Below are 23,798 nucleotides of genomic sequence, written 5' to 3'. Positions count from 1 at the left end.
TTCTACTTTTACTTTTGATACTTAAGCATATTTTAGCAATTACATTTACTTTTGAAACTTAAGTATATTTAAAGCCAAATACTTTTAGACTTTTACTCGAGTAGTATTTTACTGGGTGACTTATACTTGAGTAATGTTCTATTAAGGTCAATTTACTTGAATGAATATACATTATATGCGCATCATAATTCTTAATATTATGAAGATTACGGTAAAGAAATTGTGACGCAAATGGCACACCTCATGCTTTTCGCTTGGAGGACATCAACCGGGCCCGCGCCACCAACCTCAGCACAAGGACAGCGTAACACACAACAGGACTTAACAGTTGCGCCTCCGACTGGAGTGGGACAAAAACCTCATAGTCAGAGGTGGCAGAACGTGCGGATTGGGAGTCAGATCAATGTTCTAATTCCCTCATCGGCTCTCATATCGCAGGTAAATTGCAATAGTTTTTGAGAGTGTACAGTAAGTAGCCTGTGCTATTTAGTTGTGAAACAACCATAGAGCCAGATAGAGGACTCTAGTGGCCAAAATGCCATTTTAGCATGGGCAGCGCCATTGAGGACATTCACCATTTTGAAGTAGTCAACTGGATGGGACATCCTATGGATTAAGGAAGGATCACATAATTCCATCCAGGTCATTAGGTGGGTTATACTCGGGACCAATTAATTATACTTGTGAGCAAACATTGCATAATGGCAGGTGGCAGTAAATCGCCAACCTTGGCTTTATACCTGTTCAAACAACACACTCCGGGTGGCAGTATGCACCCTTTCAGTTTGTTTACCAACTAGTAGAAAATGGAGATGGCCTCAATGGTGCTGCCTATGCTCTCATAGACGCAATAATCGGACAAATAAGATGTTGCGCCCTCTAACTATCTCCATGGAAACTACCAATGCGTCTATTATCAGTGTTCCCGGCACAGACAAGTGAAACTGGCTCGAGACTGTCCGATTGGACTGCAGTAGTGTCGTCGCATAATAATATTGCCTACTGAGGTAAATGGCTTTGGCATAATTTTGTGATTCCCGGTTTTTGTTAGTGCTCTTTTGATGAGCGGATATGGCCGCGCAATACATGGTGGCTGTGAGGATGAAATGGCAGTCCCTCACTTTGCTGTGTTGCAATATGCTTGAAGGTCTTTGACAGAAAACGAAGCTGTATCCAACCTAATATAAAAGTAGTCTAATTATGTTACAGCAAATGTCAAGTCATGCCATTACTTTCTAATTCATTAGAAAATTCATCAGAATCCTAATACTTAATGAAATGGGATTTTAAGTGCATTTAGTGTGGCCTATATACACAACATGACAAAAAGTATGTGGACACCTGCCCATTGAACATCTCATTGCAAAATCATGGGCATTAATATGGAGTTGGTGCCCCCTTTGCTGCTTTAACAGCCTCCACTCTTCTGGGAAGGCTTTCCACTAGATGTTGGAACATTTCTGCGGGGACTTGCTTCCATTCTACCACAAGAGCATTAGTGAAGTCGGGCACTGATGTTGGGAGAGTAGGCCTGGCTCGGACAAACCATTTCTGTATGGACCTCGCTTTGTGCACAGGGGCATCATGCTGAAACAGGAAAGGACCTTCCCCAAACTGTTGCCACAAATTTGGAATCACCGAATCATCTAGAATGTCATTGTATGCTGTAGCGTTAAGATTTTCCTTCACTGGAACTTAGGGGCCTAGGCAAACCATCAAAAACAGCCCCAGGCCATTAGTCCTCATCCACCAAACTTTACAGTTGGCAGTATGCACTTGGGCAGGTAGTGTTCTCCTGGCATCCGCCAAAACCCAGATGTGTCCGTCGGACTGCCAGATGGTGAAGCGTGATTCATCACTCCAGAGAACGCCTTTCCGCTGCTCCAGAGTCCAATGGCAGCGAGCTTTACACCACTCCAGCCGACACTTGGCATTGCACGTGGTGATTTTAGGCTTGTGTGCGGCTGCTCGGCCATGAAAACCCATTTCATGAAGCTCCCGACTAACCATTCTTGTGCTGATGTTGCTTCCAGAGGCAGTTTGAAACTCGGTAGTGAGTGTTGCAACCGAGGACAGACGATTTGTTAAGCGCTACGCGTTTCAGTACTCGGCAGTAACATTCTGTGAACTTGTGTGGCCTACCACTTTGTGGCTGAGCCGTTGTTGCTCCTAGACCACTTTCCGCTTCAAATAACAGCACTTACAGTTGACTGGAGAAGATCTAGCATGGCAGAGATTTGACAAACTGACTTGTTGGAAAGGTGGCACCCTATGATGTTGCCATGTTGAAAGTCACTGAGCGCTTCACTAAGGCCATTTTACTGTGAATGTTTGTCTATAGAGATTGCATGGCGGTGTGCTCGATGTTATACACCTGTCAGCAACGATTGTGTCTGAAATAGCCGAATGCACTAATTTGAAGGTGTGTCCACATACCATTGTATGTATTTTATATCAACATCAATTTAATTGAATATTTTTCAGATAGTGGATAAATTACTCATTCTTATTCAGGAAATACAGTGCCTTGCGAAAGTATTCGGCCCCCTTGAACTTTGCGACCTTTTGCCACATTTCAGGCTTCAAACATAAAGATATAAAAGTGTATTTTTTTTGTGAAGAATCAACAACAAGTGGGACACAATCATGAAGTGGAACGACATTTATTGGATATTTCAAACTTTTTTAACAAATCAAAAACTGAAAAATTGGGCGTGCAAAATTATTCAGCCCCCTTAAGTTAATACTTTGTAGCGCCACCTTTTGCTGTGATTACAGCTGTAAGTCGCTTGGGGTATGTCTCTATCAGTTTTGCACATCGAGAGACTGACATTTTTTCCCATTCCTCCTTGCAAAACAGCTCGAGCTCAGTGAGGTTGGATGGAGAGCATTTGTGAACAGCAGTTTTCAGTTCTTTCCACAGATTCTCGATTGGATTCAGGTCTGGACTTTGACTCGGCCATTCTAACACCTGGATATGTTTATTTTTGAACCATTCCATTGTAGATTTTGCTTTATGTTTTGGGTCATTGTCTTGTTGGAAGACAAATCTCCGTCCCAGTCTCAGGTCTTTTGCAGACTCCATCAGGTTTTCTTCCAGAATGGTCCTGTATTTGGCTCCATCCATCTTCCCATCAATTTTAACCATCTTCCCTGTCCCTGCTGAAGAAAAGCAGGCCCAAACCATGATGCTGCCACCACCATGTTTGACAGTGGGGATAGTGTGTTCAGGGTGATGAGCTGTGTTGCTTTTACGCCAAACATAACGTTTTGCATTGTTGCCAAAAAGTTCAAATTTGGTTTCATCTGACCAGAGCACCTTCTTCCACATGTTTGTTGTGTCTCCCAGGTGGCTTGTGGCAAACTTTAAACAACACTTTTTATGGATATCTTTAAGAAATGGCTTTCTTCTTGCCACTCTTCCATAAAGGCCAGATTTGTGCAATATACGACGGATTGTTGTCCTATGGACAGAGTCTCCCACCTCAGCTGTAGATATCTGCAGTTCATCCAGAGTGATCATGGGCCTCTTGGCTGCATCTCTGATCAGTCTTCTCCTTGTATGAGCTGAAAGTTTAGAGGGACGGCCAGGTCTTGGTAGATTTGCAGTGGTCTGATACTCCTTCCATTTCAATATTATCGCTTGCACAGTGCTCCTTGGGATGTTTAAAGCTTGGGAAATCTTTTTGTATCCAAATCCGGCTTTAAACTTCTTCACAACAGTATCTCGGACCTGCCTGGTGTGTTCCTTGTTCTTCATGATGCTCTCTGAGACTATCACAGTGCAGGTGCATTTATACAGAGACTTGATTACACACAGGTGGATTGTATTTATCTTCATTAGTCATTTAGGTCAACATTGGATCATTCAGAGATCCTCACTGAACTTCTGGAGAGAGTTTGCTGCACTGAAAGTAAAGGGGCTGAATAATTTTGCACGCCCAATTCTTCAGTTTTTGATTTGTTAAAAAAGTTTGAAATATCCAATAAATGTCGTTCCACTTCATGATTGTGTCCCACTTGTTGTTCATTCTTCACAAAAAAATACAGTTTTATATCTTTATGTTTGAAGCCTGAAATGTGGCAAAAGGTCGCAAAGTTCAAGGGGGCCGAATACTTTCGCAAGGCACTGTATAAATAAAAATGTAATATTACATAGGCCTAGACCTACTGCTAGAATAAATCAACCTTGTGTTTCAGATTGTCTGGGGCCATGCCCTTCTAGAGCCTTTGGGAACCTGGCACAACAAGGACACAACTCCACCATGTCCGCAACTATTCAGAGAGAGACTAGCTCGGAGAACTCTGCTGAAGCCAAGAAAACAGAGCTCAGAGTAAATGAGAAGAAATGCTGTAAGTAGCCCAATGATAAGCCTCCCAGAGCAACATCTTCAATGCAGGAGAGCTTTGCGCAGGCAGGACCATAGGCAAGACAGCAACAATTCCGCTGCAGTCTGGATGCTTGCTTCAGGCTGTTTTGACTGGCACATGAGTCTACAGGTGTTATTTTGTTTTGGCTTCATCTTCAAAAATGTTGCTAGTTATGATGTAAAGCTTTCCCTATGCATTGAAAGCACTTTTTTGTTGTTGCTGAAGCACACATTAACAAGAACATTTGTTTAAAAGAAATACTACTGTGTTTATAATATTTTGAGAGGGATTAGTCTTCTCTGAACATTATTCCGTTGGGCATATTTTGGGCAAATTATTCATTCTCATTCCACATTATATTTTTATCATGCAGATTATGTTGAAATCTGTTTATAATGAGCCCATATTCCATACAGTATTCAGTTTATCTGCAGTCCTGTTGCGGGTGTAATTTATATGAGAATAGCGAGCCATGGCTTGCCAGTCCACTTTGACATATCCCTTTTCATCTAAGTATACAGTACATGGGAAATCAAGGATAAGAAATGTATCCAATGATGATTGATCATACCAACCAACAAATTTGATAGTTAAATTGTTTTGCCGTATCTACTGTATATAATTTTGTCAGGCCTGTGTATCACTTGTTACAGTACAGTATACAGAAGTATCTGAGTTAGCCTGATGCTAATGCACTATAGTATGTATGTATGTCTGTCTGTCTTTCTGTTCAGCATGGGCATCCTACATGACAAACTCTCCCACAGTGATTGTAATGATCGGCCTACCTGCTAGGGGAAAGACCTACATGTCTAAGAAACTGACACGATACCTCAACTGGATAGGGGTGCCAACCAAAGGTGAGTGGGGGAAGACAGCCCCTACAACATCACTTATGAAAACATTATACATGTACCTTTAAGTCTTCCATTATGACAGACTATTGATGGTGGAACCCTCTGGTGTTTGAGAACTTTTAATAAGCACCTCAGTCAAATTTAAATCACCAGTGTATTGTGTCCTACAAAGTAAATGCCTTCATTATTAGGTAAATGTCAATTTTTTTTATAAAAAATGTAAAGCTCCTGAGAACTGAGACGCCCCATGTTGAATAGGATCCTACTTTGAACCAGTCCCATTTCTATGATAGGAGACAACCCTAACTTAATAAACCATGTAGACACTAATACAAGCAAGTCATAACTCTGTTGTTGGTGCCATTTTGTTAATTTTGTAGTGTTTAACTTGGGTGTTTACCGCCGAGAGGCTGTCAAAGCTTACAAGTCCTACGACTTCTTCAGACACGACAACAAGGAAGCCATGGAAATAAGGAAGTAAGTTATGTTTGTTTTATTCATGCAGATTCCAAACTGAGAAAGCATTCACAATTGCCATGCACACTGTTTTGATGGCACATTTTTTCATTTTTATTTGCTTAGAACTTAAATTCACATATGACAGACAAAGTTTTCTATCAATCGTAACATGTTGGGAAAAAAACGGTAATTAATCAAGTATTGTTTCCATCAACATGGTCAGATCTGAGTCAATCTTATTACTCCAGCAGCACACCAGGTTCTCTCATGCATGATTTCACAGGTGTACTTTGCAGCCCTGGCTGCTGCGTCAATGGCTAGTCAGTTTGTGCAAGCAGATATTCAGTGTACAAAAGACCCATATTATATTAATAGAATGTGTGTGTACACACACACACCAGTTGCGGGATTCAAATGGACATTTGCTTAGTTTTCATAGTAATTTATGATGGATTACTATTTTCCAACTAGCTGAAAGTTTTCTAAGCAAGCACTAAACTTGATCCAGAATAATCACTTAATGAGACACATCTGAATTGCCCTTTATGGACCTGTAAATGGCTTTACTGCTCTTGACAACATCACAGAATGCTGATCTAAATATATTTCTGGCACTCACTCACTCTTACAAAATGTTGCATCGGTATGTTCCCTCACTGTTCTGTCAGTGTTGCTATTCAGATGTCTGTACAGAAGAAAGATAGGTATACAGTAACATTCTGGTCTACTGGACTGCTCACCATAGAATCAAACACAAAATCATACAGGGGCCTTTAAGATTGAGTATAAAAACAATATAAATATATTATCTGAGGTTGGAATTCATACCTGCCCCCTTTTCTGCAGACCCACTGTTGAGCCCTTTGATGCAAATTAAGACTACTGTCATTGTATTTCACTCTTCTCTCCCACAGACAGTGTGCTCTGGTAGCCCTGGAGGATGTGAAAGGATATCTAACTGAAGAAGCAGGACAAATCGCTGTAAGGCATCTACTCTTTCCTTTAGATTCCTTTTTGTCTGTTCAATATATTTATCCGCCCATTTTGGGATGTTTGCTTTGATTAGGTATTTGATGCAACAAACACAACAAGGGAGAGGAGAGACCTCATTCTTGATTTTGGGAAAGAGAATGCATTCAAGGTAAAAAATGTGCTAAATTGCCAAATATATTTTTGTGTTTGTATCTCCATATAACGTTACTCTGTGTAACGACACTGCATCCAGCCCTGTGGTGAGGCAGTATATTTTAGTGGCGCAGTCTGAGCTGCTTTCTTTCCAACAGGTGTTCTTTGTGGAGTCTGTGTGTGATGACCCAGAAGTCATTGCTGCTAATATTCTGGTATGTTCCGATGTCGCCATGTGGGATTGTAATGCTTTACTATGACCCCAGGCCAGGGTCAAAACTAACCTATTTATACACTGACTATATCCTTGTCATGTCACGACTTTCATTTTTCTTTGCACGCATTCTAATGTGTCATATCTCTAAACAGGAGGTGAAGGTGTCCAGTCCAGACTACCCAGAGAGGCACAGAGAGAGAGTAATGGATGACTTTCTCAAACGCATAGAGTGCTATAAGGTTACATACCAACCTTTGGATCCCGATGAGTATGACAAGTAAGAATGACCAAAGCATATTGTCTGTCTCAGTGTATTGCAATTGAATAGGACATTGCTTCAATTAGAGGCAACTGTCCACACCGATCATCATGTATTATACCTAATAGGCATTAACGTGTGTAGTTCTCGAGAATTGCTGTAAATTTGCTGCAAGGTCAGATGAATGCCACCAGATGGAGACAGAATACTTACAGACAATTGTGTTACTGTGTGTCCCGTAGGGACCTATCCTTCATCAAGGTGGAGAATGTGGGCCGGCGCTTCCTGGTGAACCGGGTGCAAGACTACATCCAGAGTAGGATAGTGTACTACCTCATGAACATTCAAGTGCACTCTCACTCGCTCTACCTGTGCCGGCATGGAGAGAGCAATCATAACACGGAGGGCCGTATCGGAGGTGACTCAGAGCTCTCCCCAGGGGGAAAACAGGTATGTGTCCTGTCTGCCATGACAGTTAGGCCTAGTGCAGAGAGACCAGTCCATAGAGATAGAGGATTCATCTTTGTACCTGTGCCATTATAGCATCTGTGATAGCATGGGCAGCACCATTGAGGCCATCTCCATTTTGAAGTAGTCAATTTTCTTCTTCATGATTGGCTGATCCCTCCCGATGACTCAGTTGGACATGACTCCAACAGGGTAACCAGGAGGGATTAGCCAATGAAGTTGGAAGGCCCACCCTGTTGACTACAGTGCCTTGCGAACGTATTCGGCCCCCTTGAACTTTGCGACCTTTTGCCACATTTCAGGCTTCAAACATAAAAATATAAAACTGTATTTGTTTGTGAAGAATCAACAACAAGTGGGACACAATCATGAAGTGGAATGACATTTATTGGATATTTCAAACTTTTTTAACAAATCAAAAACTGAAAAATTGGGCGTGCAAAATTATTCAGCCCCCTTAAGTTAATACTTTGTAGCGCCACCTTTTGCTGCGATTACAGCTGTAAGTCGCTTGGGGTATGTCTCTATCAGTTTTGCACATCGAGAGACTGACATTTTTTCCCATTCCTCCTTGCAAAACAGCTCGAGCTCAGTGAGGTTGGATGGAGAGCATTTGTGAACAGCAGTTTTCAGTTCATTCCACAGATTCTCGATTGGATTCAGGTCTGGACTTTGACTTGGCCATTCTAACACCTGGATATGTTTATTTTTGAACCATTCCATTGTAGATTTTGCTTTATGTTTTGGATCATTGTCTTGTTGGAAGACAAATCTCCGTCCCAGTCTCAGGTCTTTTGCAGACTCCATCAGGTTTTCTTCCAGAATGGTCCTGTATTTGGCTCCATCCATCTTCCCATCAATTTTAACCATCTTCCCTGTCCCTGCTGAAGAAAAGCAGGCCCAAACCATGATGCTGCTGCCACCACCATGTTTGACAGTGGGGATGGTGTGTTCAGCTGTGTTGCTTTTACGCCAAACATAACGTTTTGCATTGTTGCCAAAAAGTTCAATTTTGGTTTCATCTGACCAGAGCACCTTCTTCCACATGTTTGGTGTGTCTCCCAGGTGGCTTGTGGCAAACTTTAAACAACACTTTTTATGGATATCTTTAAGAAATGGCTTTCTTCTTGCCACTCTTCCATAAAGGCCAGATTTGTGCAATATACGACTGATTGTTGTCCTATGGACAGAGTCTCCCACCTCAGCTGTAGATCTCTGCAGTTCATCCAGAGTGATCATGGGCCTCTTGGCTGCATCTCTGATCAGTCTTCTCCTTGTATGAGCTGAAAATTTAGAGAGATGGCCAGGTCTTGGTAGATTTGCAGTGGTCTGATACTCCTTCCATTTCAATATTATCGCTTGCACAGTGCTCCTTGGGATGTTTAAAGCTTGGGAAATCTTTTTGTATCCAAATCCGGCTTTAAACTTCTTCACAACAGTATCTCGGACCTGCCTGGTGTGTTCCTTGTTCTTCATGATGCTCTCTGCGCTTTTAACGGACCTCTGAGACTATCACAGTGCAGGTGCATTTATACGGAGACTTGATTACACACAGGTGGATTGTATTTATCATCATTAGTCATTTAGGTCAACATTGGATCATTCAGAGATCCTCACTGAACTTCTGGAGAGAGTTTGCTGCACTGAAAGTAAAGGGGCTGAATAATTTTGCACGGCCAATTTTTCAGTTTTTGATTTGTTAAAAAAGTTTGAAATATCCAATAAATGTCGTTCCACTTCATGATTGTGTCCCACTTGTTGTTGATTCTTCACAAAAAAATACAGTTTTATATCTTTATGTTTGAAGCCTGAAATGTGGCAAAAGGTCGCAAAGTTCAAGGGGGCCGAATACTTTCGCAAGGCACTGTACATTAAAATGATGAAAACCCTCAGTGTGCTAATGCTAATGCTAATACGGCCTTTTGGCAAGTAGAAGCCTCTATCAATCTCTATTGAGCAGTCAGGCATAATACTGACCTTTGTCTTTGAGTCAGTGGATCCTACCGATTTCTATTTAGATTTAGTTGAACAGCTAATGGAAAATACTAATTAAAGCTCCTGTACTTTAAATTTGAGGAAACACTGGTAATCTGGTCATGTACTCTTAAATAGTTATTAGCAGTATAGCAGTAAATAGTTTACCATGATCATGTACAGTAAGAAGTCCCCTGATAGATGGGCCTGTTATTGACACCAATCTCTCTTTGCCCTTTCTGGTCCAGTTTGCCCATGCCTTGCGCGGCTTCATCGAGGAGCACAAACTGTCGGACCTTAAGGTGTGGACAAGCCAGCTGAGGCGTACCATCCAGACTGCTGAGGAGCTGATTGTGCCCTACGAACAGTGGAAGATCCTCAACGAGATAGATGCTGTCAGTACTGACTTTCCCTCTGATTTATCACTGGTCTAAAGTAATGAATAACATGATGGTTTAATTTAGGTAGACACCATTTGTGATTAAAATGAATTTGATCTTTGATAAAGGACTTGTTATATTCATTGTTTGAATAATAAGTAATGATTGATCATTATCTGGCAACTCAACTGCCAAGGCACATTTTCCAGAGTTCTCTCTTTCCCATCTGTTAGGGTGTTTGTGAGGAGATGACCTATGATATGATCCAGAACTCCTTTCCAGAAGAGTTTGCCCTGAGGGACCAAGACAAGTACCACTACCGCTACCTAGGAGGAGAGGTAAAGTCCTACCCCCTCACCACAATATGGAGCCCTTATCTTGTTAGGGATAGCTAAAGCTCAGTGTGTCCCTTCTCCCCACCTGTAGTCCTACCAGGATCTAGTGCAGCGGTTAGAGCCTGTCATCATGGAGCTAGAGAGACAAGGCAATGTGCTGGTCATCTGTCACCAGGCTGTCATGCGCTGCCTGCTAGCCTACTTCCTGGACAAGAGTGCAGGTGGGTGAGCACACACCATACAGTACACACTTGCTTGTGTCACAAACACCAGAAGTCATTGATACTTTTTTTTTTTAACTATGTATTTCGTAGATGACCTACCCTACCTGAAATGTCCACTGCACACAGTGCTCAAGCTCAGCCCTGTTGCCTATGGTAAGACTTTGCGTTCATTAGACTTACGGCAGAATAAATTGACAATTACATTGTGTTATGTTCACATCTGATGGAATTCTTCTATCACCACTAGTAAACTCAGCAAAAAAAGAAACGTCCTCTCACCGTCAACTGCATTTATTTTTAGCAAACTTAACATGTGTAAATATTTGTATGAACATAACAAAATACTGCAACTGAGACATAAACTGAAGAAGTTCCCCAGACATGTGACTAACAGAAATTGAATTATGTGTCCCTGAACAAAGGGGGGGGTCAAAACAAAAGTAACAGTCAGTATCTGGTGTGGCCACCAGCTGCATTAAGTACTGCAGTGCATCTCCTCGTCATGGACTGCACCAGATTTGCCAGATCTTGCCACTCTTCCATCAAGGCACCTGCAAGTTCCCGGACATTTCTGGGGGGAATGGCCCTAGTCCTCACCGTCCGATCCAACAGGTCCCAGACGTGCTCAATGGGATTGAGATCCGGGCTCTTCGCTCTTCGTGTAAATTGGGCAGTCGTTGTCTCCATTCTGTACCTGTCCCGCAGGTGTGATGTTCGGATGTACCGATCCTGTGCAGGTGTTGTTTCACGTGGTCTGCCACTGTGAGGACGATCTGCTGTCCGCCTGTCTCGCTGTACCGCTGTCTTAGGCGTCTCATAGTACAGCCATTGCGAATTTATTGCCCTGGCCACATCTGCAGTCCTCATGCCTCCTTGCAGCATGCCTAAGGCACGTTCACGCAGATGACCAGGGACCCTGGGCATCTTTCTTTTGGTGTTTTTCAGAGTCAGTAGAAAGGCCTCTTTAGTGTCCTAAGTTTTCATAACTGTGACCTTGATAGCCTACCGTCTATAAGCTGTTAGTGTCTGAACGACCATTCCACAGGTGCATGTTCATTAATTGTTTATGGTTCATTGAACAAGCATGGGAAACAGTGTTTAAACCCTTTACAATGAAGATCTGTGAAGTTATTTGGATTTTTACGTATTATCTTTGAAAGACAGGGCCTTGAAAAGGGGATGTTTCTTTTTTTGCTGAGTTTAGTTTGACAATTAGGAATGGGTAACATGAATTTATCTCTGCAACTATCCCCAGGCTGTAAAGTGGAAATGTTTTACCTTAACGTGGAGGCAGTGAACACACATCGCGACCGACCACTTGTAAGTAACATTGCATGTTATCCTCAGTGGCAAGGCTTTGCTCCTTTTTGTCATCCCTGCTCTGTTCTGCTCACATATCACATGCTTCACGGAACCTCTTTAACCAAACTAGCTCAAGCTATGTCTGGATAAATGAGTAGTTAGTGTGACTTTAGATTTAACTGGTACGAAGCTATGACTGATCACCTTTCCCTGCTTGCGAACACCGACACCACTAAAACAATAAAGCTGCATAATACATTTACATATCTTTACATATTTTTTTTTAGGTTTGCACTAGCTTATTAGTTAGCTAGCTAGATAACGTTAGCCTGCTAACTGACAAGGCAGTTACACACACTTCATATGAAACAAACGGGGTGGTAAGTGCAGCACAATGCACACAACACTAAATAGTTTACCAATCTAGCAATCTGGCCACTGTAGCTAGTAAAATGATAATTAATTAATTATTTTACATGAAGGAGCTGCCTGCAGCTAGCTGCTGAGAGTCAATGCATTGTCTTAACTTTACCTAGCTAGCACAACATCTCGCTAGCTAGCGAATAATGCTAACCATAACATTAGCCAGCTAGCAAAAAATGTATCTATGGGCTGTAGTGACCATGGAGAGTGAATTAAATTGTTCATTTGTCATCTTGCTAGTGAGTTATCTAGCTGTGGCCATCTAGCTATATCAACAAGGGCTGTCTAAAACAATAGTAACATTAGCGCCGCTAGCTATATAGCTAGCTAATATTGGGCCGCTTGAACTCGTTGTGACTGTAGACCATAAAACAACATGCATTTCCAAATAACGCTACTGCCACCTTCTGTTTTGGACTATTTTAACAAGGCTGAGTGGCTGATGACTTCAAGGTCTTTGCTGTGTGAACACAAAAGAGAGAAGTGCTAAGTAGTCGACAGACAAACGTTTCACAATCCTACCGGTGTGTCTGAGCTATTAGTGAGATGCCATAGACAATATTTGAGAGGAGCAGAATTAAGTGGAATTGGTTTAACTATGCAGAATCAACTTTTTCATATTCCATAGCAAAAGTTCTATTGTAGTGGTTGGTCAAGGAGAACGATTATTTGATTGCTGTGTATTGGGGAATTGTCCCAGTCACGCTGTGTGTTCCCGGGTCTCTTTCTTTAATGCACCTGGTGTTTCCCCATCTCCAACCAGGATAAGGTCCCGAGGGACCCAGCTCCCATCCGGCGGAATAGTTACACCCCCCTGTCCAGTCACGACCAGTTCAAGCGGCCCAGGCTCTACAGTGCCGGCAACCGTCCCTGGCTCCCCCAACGGCCCACCCCATCGGCCCTGCAGTTCCCCGAGATGCCAGAGGGGGTGCTGCAGCAAAGCCAAGTTAGTGTCAGAAATGGATGATGCCCTCTTAATTAGTCACTCATAATTCAACTCAGTCCCCTCCCTCCTTCCACCTACCACCCAAGCCAATCCCTTCTTTATCCATAGCATCCCATCACCCTTAAATCCCCTTGATAATTCAGACTCTGTAATAAAAACAGAGTGGACGTCTCCCTGACATGCTGTGGTCTTGTTGGTGGCTTCCCCTCTTTATATTATGTCTGTCTCTCCCCCAACATCAGCTGTTTGTCTTTACATGGCCTCCCCTTTTCTTCATGGGCTGTGTCTCCATCTTGAATATGCACAGCACTATGCCTGTCCTAAATAAACTGCACCACTAACTTCTACTCATTTACATCTTATGAATAAATCACTTAAGTACCATTCCAGATGATACACAGTTCAAAAGTTTTCCAGTAACCAGGTGTTATACATTAGTCATATGGTGATCTTAGGAGAAACATGCACTGAACAACAATTAGCGTCAGAGATCAATGCCATACAAGGGTCGTAAATATAGACATGTTATTGTTTTGAGATGCATATTCAAAGTTGCTGTTGTGATCCGAGTGTGTTGGTTCGCTTTGCTTTGTTGTGAGTTCAGTGCTTCAGCTAGTCTCCCCATTTCTATCTCTTCTGTCTCTTCCCTTTCTGTGTCGTCACAGCCTCGGATAGGAAGCTGTTGTCTGTGAGTATTTAAGATAAATTCCCTCAGAACTCCACCAATTTCATTTCTGTTTTCACATGAGATGTCATCTCAATAAGACAATGGGGTATGTAAGCATCTTTTTTGTTGTTGTTGAATTTTACCCCTTTTTCTCCCCAATTTCGAGGTATCCAATTGTTTAGTAGCTACTATCTTGTCTCATCGCTACAACCCCCGTACGGGCTTGGGAGAGACAAAGGTTGAAAGTCATGCGTCCTCCGATACACAACCCAACCAAGCCGCACTGCTTCTTAACACAGCGCCATCCAACCTGGAAGCCAGCCGCACCAATGTGTCGGAGGAAACACTGTGCACCTAGCAACCTTGGTTAGCGCGCACTGTGCCCGGCCCGCCACAGGAGTCGCTGGTGCACGTTGAGACAAGGATTTCCCTACCGGCCAAACCCTCCCTAACCCGGACGACGCTAAGCCAATTGTGCGTCACCCCACGGACCTCCCGGTCGCGGCCGGTTACGACAGAGCCTGGTCGCGAACCCAGAGTCTCTGCAGTACAGCCCCCTTAACCACTGCGCTACCCGGGAGGCATGTATAGCATCTTAAACTGATATCATACAGTATGATGCTTCATCATAATTTCAGTGCAAGGACATACACTTCACTACTAATAGTACTAATAATTTTGTTCCCTCTTTGTTTTATAATGATGATGGTGTATCAAGAGAAAAAAATTCCCTAGCAGGGATGCTTCTTTTCATTGGTCTCTCTGAGGCACTGTCTTCAAGACAATAATTGGTCAGAGTGTTTGGACTCGTGTTAACCATCGACTGAGAATATTAATCATGTCTGTTTCTGTTTCAAGGACTCCCTGTGTGAAGGAATCGACTATGACAGCCCGGAAGAAACTAGTGGCTGTGTCCGCTTCTGAGTGACTATGAAGTCACCTTCAAGTTCAGCTGGTGCCTCAGTCTATCCCTGTGACACTGAAGTTCTGCTCATCCTATCCTCCATGTCCCTATGGCCTTCCACATCATATAATAATTTCCCTGCATGCCAAATATCTGAAACCACTGGTGGCACAACTATAACACTTCTTTCATGTATGCCAATAGGGATCCAACATGATGCCTTATGTGTATCAGAGACCCTTTATGTCTTGTTGAATATATGTGGCAGCAGGTTATGGTATCATGAAATCCTTTCCCACTACTGCAGCATTAAGCATTTTTACCAATAATTAGATATATCCATATTTGCCATCACATGACATGAACACAGAAAAACATGGTAGGATAATTTGATATTATGGTCATATATGGTTTGTGTGGAACCATTTACAATAAGAATATACTGTATATATTTTAGATTAGAAGTTAGTCCAGTGCTCTTAAAAGGGAAGTTGTCATGTAAATGAATGTATTTATCTGTCAATGACTTACTCTGTCTTCAGATAACATAAAGGAGTAACAGAAATATGTAAACATGGAATAAGAAAAGGACTACGGTCCTAATTATCATAGTGTAGCTTCAATACCTTTCTTATGAAATTCTCGCTGAATTGTCCCTTTGATTATATTCATGGTTGAGGAAATGTTTTACACTAGTATATTTTTAAGCAACTCAAAGCTTATTTGAGAACCTTGCCTTTTAACCAATTATTACAGACATGCGACTATTAATAAATGTAGCTTGTTAGCCATTACCACTGAAACCAAAACTGTGCAAATATCCCATATTTTAACAGATGCTCTGAGATACTTGAAGGAAATATTTGACATAGTCATGGTGTGATAAGATGTTTTTCTCATCAAGTATTCTTAATAGGATATTGATATGTAGAATAACAGAAGAATGTTCAGTGGCTGTATATTAGATATTGAGATGTTGCTATTTGTATGAATGTGTTTGGCATTCTGCTGTGTTTTGAGTTGGTTTGTGTTGAATGTTTTCATTAATAACCTGCATAAAGTGATGAGATTTCTGGCAATTTGCACCAAAAGCCACTAGTCAGTAGGGGCACACAATATCCTTTTAATTTAGATAAAAGTTATGCTATTACGCAGACCCAATTATTCCAATGACTCTGTGAACTACAGTCACAATTATTTATGATTTTTTTTGCCTGTGCCTTTTGGGGCATGTTGAAAGCCTTACTGAAAAGTAATCTGTTCTGTGCATAATCTGTATATAATCATACACAAGAAGGTTCCAAAGAAATGTCAAGAGTTGTGACTATATATTTGATACGTTTTCCAAGGATAGCCTGCTCAGCTCAAGAATGTACTGTACTCAAAACCCGGCTGCAGTATTATTCTCGTGAATGTTGTCATGTAAAATGTTGCCTGTTGATATGGACTTCATTGCGTCAATTAGCTGGTTTAGCATAGTTGAATTGTATTTAAGATGTAACTGTATCAAAGAGTAATTAAATATGTAAAACAGGTGTAATTTATTGTCAAATTTTTCTGTGTGAGTTTTGGGGAAGGAGGGGGTGGCATGTTTCAAGTTCATTTGCCTACGCTCAAGATAACTATTAAGCACTATGCACACAAGCATAGACTAGCAGATAAGAGCCAGTAACCGAAAGCTCGCTGTTTCTTATCCCTGAACTGATTAGGTGAAAATTGTTTGGATAAGTGTCTGCTACAATATAAAGTTAGCTCATGTAATTTCACTTCAATTGCATTATTAGGATATACACTATATGAGGCTTTAATGTCACAAAAGTTAACATTTAATTTTAAAAGAGACTGGATCCCATCAATTGAGTGGATCTATCCCCTCTTCGAGCCAAAAGGAAACAAAGCTTGTGTATACGTCATGTGTGTGGCAACGACGTTACGAATAATAACACACTCACATTTGTGACGTTCTACACATCAGAGACTGTCGGTTGATATTTATTGTCCGAGGCAGGGGTACAATTTTCATCAGGTAAGCAAATAAATAATGGTTCAATTATTAATTAAATAGGTCAATTACGTAGATAGTTATGTAAAGTGAGGCTGCAATCTCGTTAGTATAAAGTACCATAACAGTTTAGCCAGCTAACGTTAGCCCTTTGCTAGCAGAACACTTGGCAAGCTAGCTAACCTAGTTGTCAAACTAGCTAACACTCAACATCAATTAACGTTAATCAATCACATTGCTCATTTGCTTGTGTTTTGCTAGACCGTTTCACTGAAACCAGCTCGTCTCGTATTGTAGATAGCAGAAGAGGAAAGTGACAACATGCTAAACGCTAGCACAGAAATGCTATGTTATTTGTTTTTAAACATTATTTAACTAGGCAAGTCATTTAAGAACAAATTATTATTTACAATGACTGCCTACTTGTAAAGTCCTCTCCCCCGGCGAAACCCTCCCCTAAACAGGTGTTGTGCCGAAAAGCTATTTCTTCTCTCATGATGTTAACATCTTTGTCCGTATTTGACACAGCAAACTGGGGAAAACAATTGGACATTTCAGTTGTTTTCCCCAACAAAATTGTTACACTTAAGATTCTAACACTTAAGATTTGAAGTATACAACAACACAGCTATAATATAATTTGACAGTTCTGTTTTGCCTTTTAGTCAGTATTCTTTCAGTAGGTTCATTGTACATTGCCTTGAAAGTGAGAGTATAAGTAAAGACCCCACAAGAAGTAACATATTTTTGGCATGGGTGAGGAAGGGTACCACACGCCTATCTGGAGATATTACACCCCTTCTCAGGTTTGATCTGAACAAATATGTTAATAAAAGTACAGCATTTTGAAACACTTTTTATTGATTACAATATAGAGATTAATAACAGAGGGGAATCTGAGAATGGGATTCCAGCAGGATGTGAGTTGAAGTAGTCAAATCTGGAGCTGACAAGGCTCTGACTTAGCATCTTGGGGTCATCGCTGGATGGTGTGGCGGAAAAGCAGAACATTCAGGTTAGGGCTGGAATGTAAAGGAAGTGATCATCTCGGATTATCTAAAATCTGAGAATGGGCAGGCAGTCCCTCGGATGAAGAGCATCTCCGTCTTGCTGATTATGTGCTGTCATCCAGGTGGAAATGTCACCTGCATATCTGATGTAGGAAAAGAGATAAGTTGAGTGTCCTGTGAATATGTTTATGTAGTGAGTGAGAGATATATATATATATTTTTTTTTTTCCAGTTATTATTATCGTTATTGTGTGGGGGGAGGTTGATGGGGATGGTGGCGGCGCTGGGGCTGTCCTATTGAGGGCGAAGGGACCTATTGGGGAGGGGATTCTTCATGGAGGCACATTTAGTCGTAGTTTTGTTTATTATATTATACATCGTTTTTTTCTATTATTATAACAGTTTACTGTGATTATGGATATGCACTCATGTTGACTTTTATATTTGAACTTTTTTTTGCCCAGAGTACTTTCTGTGGCACACATCAGAGTCAAATACTTTCTATAGAAAAAAACTTCACGTCAGGATAGGCAAATTAATAATGAATGTATGTGTTATTTTAAACAGAGGAGTCAAATGTAGGCAAGCAATACAATTTCAGACCAACTACTAGTCGAATAAGACATGGGGGAGATGACGAATTTTGGCAAATTTATTTCTAGACTAATACACTTGAAACAAATAGCCAAACCCGAAAACTGCAGACATTACTAGTGTCTCCCCTGCGATCAAACCACCATGAAAAATAAAGGGAAACGCAGCCTAACGTGATCAAGAATCTCAACTAGCAAGCAAGTCGCAGCAATGACGTGTGTGTGCACGTTCACGCGAGGGAGGGGAGGGTTCTGGCAGGGAGGAGCTTTTCGGCACAACACCGGACGATGCTGGGCCAGTTGTGCGCTGTCCTATGGGACTCCCGATCACACGGACTGTTGTGATCCAGCCCGGGATCGAACCCGGGTCTGTAGTGACTCCCTAGCACTGCAATTCACCGCCACTCGGGAGGTGAAAAAGATCTTGGAGTTGCAGAACAAATAAATAGTTGCAGTCAGTTGTTTTGCTGGCACTGCTGTGATTGGCAGTTTAGCCCCATCGAAGTGTCATCAGCATGCTGACTTCAAACAGATTACTTTTCCATTAGAAATTAAAGTAATGTCTTGCTGCAAGGTTCCTTGGCCTGAATAAACTAGCGTTCACTTCTTAAGTTGTATGTAGCCTACACGCCTGTGATGTTCCTTTGTTGAATGGTATTTTATTCCCACAGGTTAAGGACACCAGGATGTTGCGTCTGCGTTGCAAAACCAAAAATGGGAGCCACATAATGCAGGGCCTGACCCATCAGTCCTGTGTGCAGGAGCTGAAGAGCAAGGTAGAGGAGCTGACTGGTATCCCCTGTGATGTACAGAAGATCATGGTTGGTTACCCTCCCTCTAGCTTGGACCTCCGAAACGGAGATGCTCACCTCAAGGACTACCCCATCAAATCAGGTAGGCTATGTTGTCTCTCTCTTCTCACTTGAATCAATCACTTGTGACTTTTACACAGCTGGATACACTTCACCATGCAGTGTCATGGCTGTATTTGATTAAGAAAATGACTGTGTTGCAGGAGACACTCTTATTGTTGAGGAGGAAGAGAAGAACAAGATGAAGACCCAGACAACCAATTCAGCTGTAACCAAGGGACCCCGCCTGGAGTCTCCCCCTGTGCTGGCCAGAAGGGTCGTTCCAGCAGACAACTCCTGTCTGTTCACCAGTGTCTCCTATGTGGTGGAGGGCGGGGTATACGACCCAGCGTGTGCCCCCGAGATGCGAGGCCTCATCGCCCAGATCGTGTCGAGTGACCCAACAGCTTACTCTGAGGCGGTTTTGGGAAAGACCAACGAGGAGTACTGCACCTGGATCCGACGTGACGACACCTGGGGCGGAGCTATAGAGGTGTCCATCCTGTCCAAATTCTACCAGTGTGAGATCTGTGTAGTGGACACGCAGACAGTGCGTGTGGATAGATTTGGTGAGGACGCTGGCTACCACAAACGTGTGCTGCTCATCTACGACGGCATCCACTACGACCCACTGCAGAAAGAAACGCCTAGTTCCGACACTCCGCCCCGGACCATCTTCTCCACCACAGATGACATCATCCTGGCCCAGGCCCTGGAGCTAGCGGATGAGGCGCGAAGGAAGCGGCAGTTTACGGACATCAACCGCTTTGCCTTGCGCTGCATGGTATGTCAGACAGGCCTAGTAGGACAGAAGGAGGCCCGGGAACATGCCAAGGAGACGGGCCACACCAACTTTGGAGAGGTGTAAGTCAGAGCACTCTTCCTCCTCTCACCCCCCCCCCCTTACCTCACTACCACCACTCCCATGCCGTCACATCTGTGTCTGTACGATCCCCTACCTCACTTGGTCCAGCAAGATTCTGCAGACCCTGAGTTCTGTCTTACCCGTTCAGTATTACTACTACAGCTGTCAGCTCACAGGCTAATCTACTGTAAGGTTCTGATCTCATACAAAATATCCTCTACAATTGTTTTAGGGACATTTTTAAGCTCAGTTTTGAGTCTTCACACTAAACTCAAAACACAGTGGGTGATTGTTTGTTGAAGTCTTGTTGCTCAGTAATGTAGCATTTGTTCTCTTTGTTGACACTAATGGAGCAGAAAACTTTCTTAATACCAAAGTTGGAGATGCCTGGAAATGCCTTGCTTTTTCAGTTCTGACTTGTCGGCACAATCGGCATGGCATGGCTAGATAGTACTACAACATAAATCTTTTTCCAGGGCCATTGTGGCAAGATACATGTTTGATTTCACACATCAATGACAATATTAATTAAAATGTTTTTGTTTGTGCCTCACTAGTACTTGGAAAAACAGTGACAACTGTTGCAAAATATCAAATATAAACCCAGTCAGTCACTTGGTAGAGAAGCTGTTATTTTATTATTTTGCATTGGCAATGTATTTAATATTTGTAATAGCAGAGTTTAGCTAGATTCCTTAGGTCAATACAACCCTAAATTATTCAACAATGGTGCTGTTACAACTGTATAAGTTATTGTGTAAGCTATTACTCAATTCATTTTGTTATTTTCTGCATTGTGGGTTGTCAGGTGTTTGGATTGAAATATAGCTCTTGGTGTGGAACATTAACATTTCATGCAATTATTATCATGCCATGGCACTCTAGCATCAAAAGGCCATGGCATTACCCACAGTGGGATTGTTTTTTTATTATATTTATTTGTGTCTATTTGATATGGTGTAATTTGAATTCTGTTATTTTGTATTACAGAGAATCGACAAGCATGCTACATGCTTATTTTATTTACATTTTAATCTTGGAGTTATTAGACTGAATGATATAGATTGTAAGTCTATGTGATGAATCATTTATATATTTGTAGTTCAGGTACTGTACACAATGTGCTTTGCTATTCAACATTCTCTTCATGATAGTGTTTTCTTTTTCATTTCCCATTAGCCTCTCACTCACATCCTGGAGGTCTTGTTGGACTAATGTGAGGACCACCAAGTGATGTCATAGTTGTAATATTGATCTATAACCATGTTTCCATCCCGTTTTTATGCAAGATAAGTCATACCATATTTTCAAAAAACAGCTGTGATGGAAACAGGAATCTTCGGTACAGTTTTATTAATGCCGACAGATAATTTGTTTGTTCGACATGGTGGGATCTTTTTGTCTTTAAAATGAATTATGCGAGAAATGGTGGAAACGCCTTTATGCGCAGATATTGATAGAATAACCATCATATTGACGTAAACTTGGAGTCACGCAATTATATGGTGTGTGTGGTTCTTCCGCTACGACTCTGGAAACCATGTAGTTTATTAGGCTGCAGATGAAATAAATGATGAACTTCACAGGCTGGTAAAAGTGCACAATGTTGAGCTTGATGCTCCTTTCCAATAAATAATCTGGTGACATGATGATTGATGCTTGACTGCAGTTTGACCAACAAATATTCTCGCCTTTATCCGTAATAATCATATCATATAGACTAGCCTTTTCGCACTGTATCTGCAAGCTGTTGGCTAGAGCGCACTTGCCAAGACTAGATAGAGTAGGCACATCTTGCTATTTAGTTGAAAATGGAGTTGGAGTTGTAAATGTGATGCAAACACATTGAACTTTAGATTTTATTTGGAACATGAAAACTTTTGTGAAAGAAATACATTGTGTCCACTTCGTCATCATGCACTGATTTTGATCCGCAACAAGTCAGTTTAGTGGAAAAAGCGCATATGTTCTTTATGCGTATTTTAGAATTTGCGATAAATATATATATATACACTGCTTTAAAAAAATAAAGGGAACACTTAAACAACACAATGTAACTCCAAGTCAATCACACTTCTGTGAAATCAATCTGTCCACTTAGGAAGCAACACTGATTGACAATAAATTTCACATGGAATAGACAACAGGTGGAAATTATAGGCAATTTGTTTTTTTTCTTCCCCCATCTAACTATTAATGCAGTCTAAAAGCTCTCGCACATCATTTCTCAAAACAAAATATTTATTTTAGCTTTTGTCAGCTGGTTGTAAACAGACTCCAAAGTGTATACAATTCAGAAAACTCTTTTGACTTGTTATTTATAGAAAATGGACAGCATGTATGAGCATTATGAAAGCTTGTCTTACGATGAAATACTCTGGATCAGGGCAGGCTTTGTGTGGAATATGTTTCCCTGTTCTTGCTTGGACTTTTCAAAGACTTGTGTGTAAGAGGTCTGGGGCATGGTTCTAGTGGGTGTTGATTTGACTCAAATAAGACTTCTCCCACAACATGGATGTTCAAGGAAACATCCAATGAATGTTGCACTCAAAGCACTACAGAGAAACTGGGTTTACTTGATTTTTCCAATGTTGTGTCACAATAAAATAAATCATTTAGGATATTATTTGAGTGAATGTGTTTTTGTATTCGGTTTAAGATTCTATTGTGCTTTAAGCCCTACATATTGATACTGTATTGTCAACCAATGAAAGAAAGATCTCTCAGCAATAGTATGGCTGCCATTCACTGTTACCCTACTGAAACGTAGCCTACTCTGTTCTAACAGTGTACAAGGGTCTCGCTGTTGGATTACACTTTAATTCTATGTTGTGAAGCATCTCTGTGATGAGGGAATGAAATGTGGAGCTCTATGACAGTAACCCTAGACACCATCAGTAAGGGGTTGATTAAGACTTAGGAAATGTACGCCTATCCTATGCACTTTTCAGTATTTTCACGCTCAGAATAAATTTAATTAAACTCCTGAAAATCCTCCCACTTGCTGGCCAACAGATTTTCTCGTGTAGTTTTAATTCAATAGGGTTTCATTACATTTATCTTAAGCCATCCCTTTAAAGACAGTGTACCTTTTAGTTAGAATTTTGTAGACAGACATGTTCTTCTCCGTTTCTCCGTTTCAGCACCAATTGGTAGATTAAAAAATACTCTGCTCTTGTAAATTATTTAGGTTTAGGAAAGTATTTATGAATCATAATAACAATGGTTTGGAAAGCCTTTACACACATTCTGAAAATTGCCACATTCAGTTCTTCAACCAATGGTAATGTTAAAAGATTAGTGTACAGTTGAAGTCAGACGTTTACATACACCTTAGCCAAATACATTTAAACTCAGTTTCAGAATTCTTAACATTTATTCAGAGTAAAAATTCCCTGCCTTAGGTCAGTTAGGATCACCACTTTATTTTAAGAATGTGAAAAGTCAGAATAATAGTAGAGAGAATGATTTATTTCAGCTTTTGTTTCCTTCATCACATTCCCAGTGGGTCAGAAGTTTACATACACTCAATTAGTATTTGGTAGCATTGCCTTTAAATTGTTTAA

The 23,798-nt window shown here is 41.3% G+C and overlaps 2 protein-coding genes across 5 annotated transcripts; both read left to right on the top strand.

The window, feature by feature from the left end:
- The first annotated feature begins 213 nt into the window (after nucleotides 1-213).
- LOC110494457 (6-phosphofructo-2-kinase/fructose-2,6-bisphosphatase 2) lies at nucleotides 214-16,451 on the top strand. 4 transcript variants are annotated; one of them, XM_021569524.3, is made up of 17 exons: nucleotides 214-438; nucleotides 4,201-4,353; nucleotides 5,106-5,231; nucleotides 5,609-5,705; nucleotides 6,602-6,668; nucleotides 6,754-6,828; nucleotides 6,971-7,027; nucleotides 7,182-7,306; nucleotides 7,531-7,738; nucleotides 9,979-10,125; nucleotides 10,344-10,448; nucleotides 10,537-10,666; nucleotides 10,760-10,822; nucleotides 11,925-11,989; nucleotides 13,158-13,340; nucleotides 14,006-14,028; nucleotides 14,866-16,451. In XM_021569524.3, exons 2-17 carry the CDS (start codon nucleotides 4,266-4,268, stop codon nucleotides 14,933-14,935), a joined length of 1,629 nt encoding a protein of 542 aa, XP_021425199.1. In that variant the 5' UTR covers nucleotides 214-438; nucleotides 4,201-4,265; the 3' UTR covers nucleotides 14,936-16,451. The 4 variants fall into 4 exon arrangements, with proteins under 4 accessions (XP_021425199.1, XP_021425201.1, XP_021425203.1 ...); XM_021569528.3 differs by having other exon boundaries at nucleotides 250-438; nucleotides 5,139-5,231; XM_021569526.3 differs by lacking the exon at nucleotides 14,006-14,028.
- A 401-nt stretch (nucleotides 16,452-16,852) lies between these two features.
- On the top strand, nucleotides 16,853-22,855 carry LOC110494456 (ubiquitin thioesterase OTU1). Its single transcript, XM_021569523.3, has 3 exons — nucleotides 16,853-16,937; nucleotides 19,188-19,410; nucleotides 19,532-22,855. The coding sequence occupies exons 2-3, from the start codon at nucleotides 19,203-19,205 to the stop codon at nucleotides 20,233-20,235; spliced, it is 912 nt and encodes a 303-aa protein (XP_021425198.1). The 5' UTR covers nucleotides 16,853-16,937; nucleotides 19,188-19,202; the 3' UTR covers nucleotides 20,236-22,855.
- The last annotated feature ends 943 nt before the right edge of the window (nucleotides 22,856-23,798 follow it).

The sequence above is a fragment of the Oncorhynchus mykiss genome, chromosome 17 (assembly GCF_057628025.1).
Source record: "Oncorhynchus mykiss isolate SJ-2025 chromosome 17, ASM5762802v1, whole genome shotgun sequence".
NCBI classification, from domain to species: domain Eukaryota; kingdom Metazoa; phylum Chordata; class Actinopteri; order Salmoniformes; family Salmonidae; genus Oncorhynchus; species Oncorhynchus mykiss.
Note: the sequence above shows the minus strand (reverse complement) of the source record. Positions and strands in the feature narration are given on the sequence as shown.

Excerpts from the sequence above, each read along its gene's own strand:
- LOC110494457 (XM_021569524.3), top strand. The coding sequence starts at position 4,266 with ATGTCCGCAACTATTCAGAGAGAGACTAGCTCGGAGAACTCTGCTGAA. Across the intron at positions 4,354-5,105 it reads AGTAAATGAGAAGAAATGCT|CATGGGCATCCTACATGACA; the intron begins GTAAGTAGCCCA and ends CTTTCTGTTCAG. Across the intron at positions 11,990-13,157 it reads CACATCGCGACCGACCACTT|GATAAGGTCCCGAGGGACCC; the intron begins GTAAGTAACATT and ends ATCTCCAACCAG.
- LOC110494456 (XM_021569523.3), top strand. The coding sequence starts at position 19,203 with ATGTTGCGTCTGCGTTGCAAAACCAAAAATGGGAGCCACATAATGCAG. Across the intron at positions 19,411-19,531 it reads GGACTACCCCATCAAATCAG|GAGACACTCTTATTGTTGAG; the intron begins GTAGGCTATGTT and ends ACTGTGTTGCAG.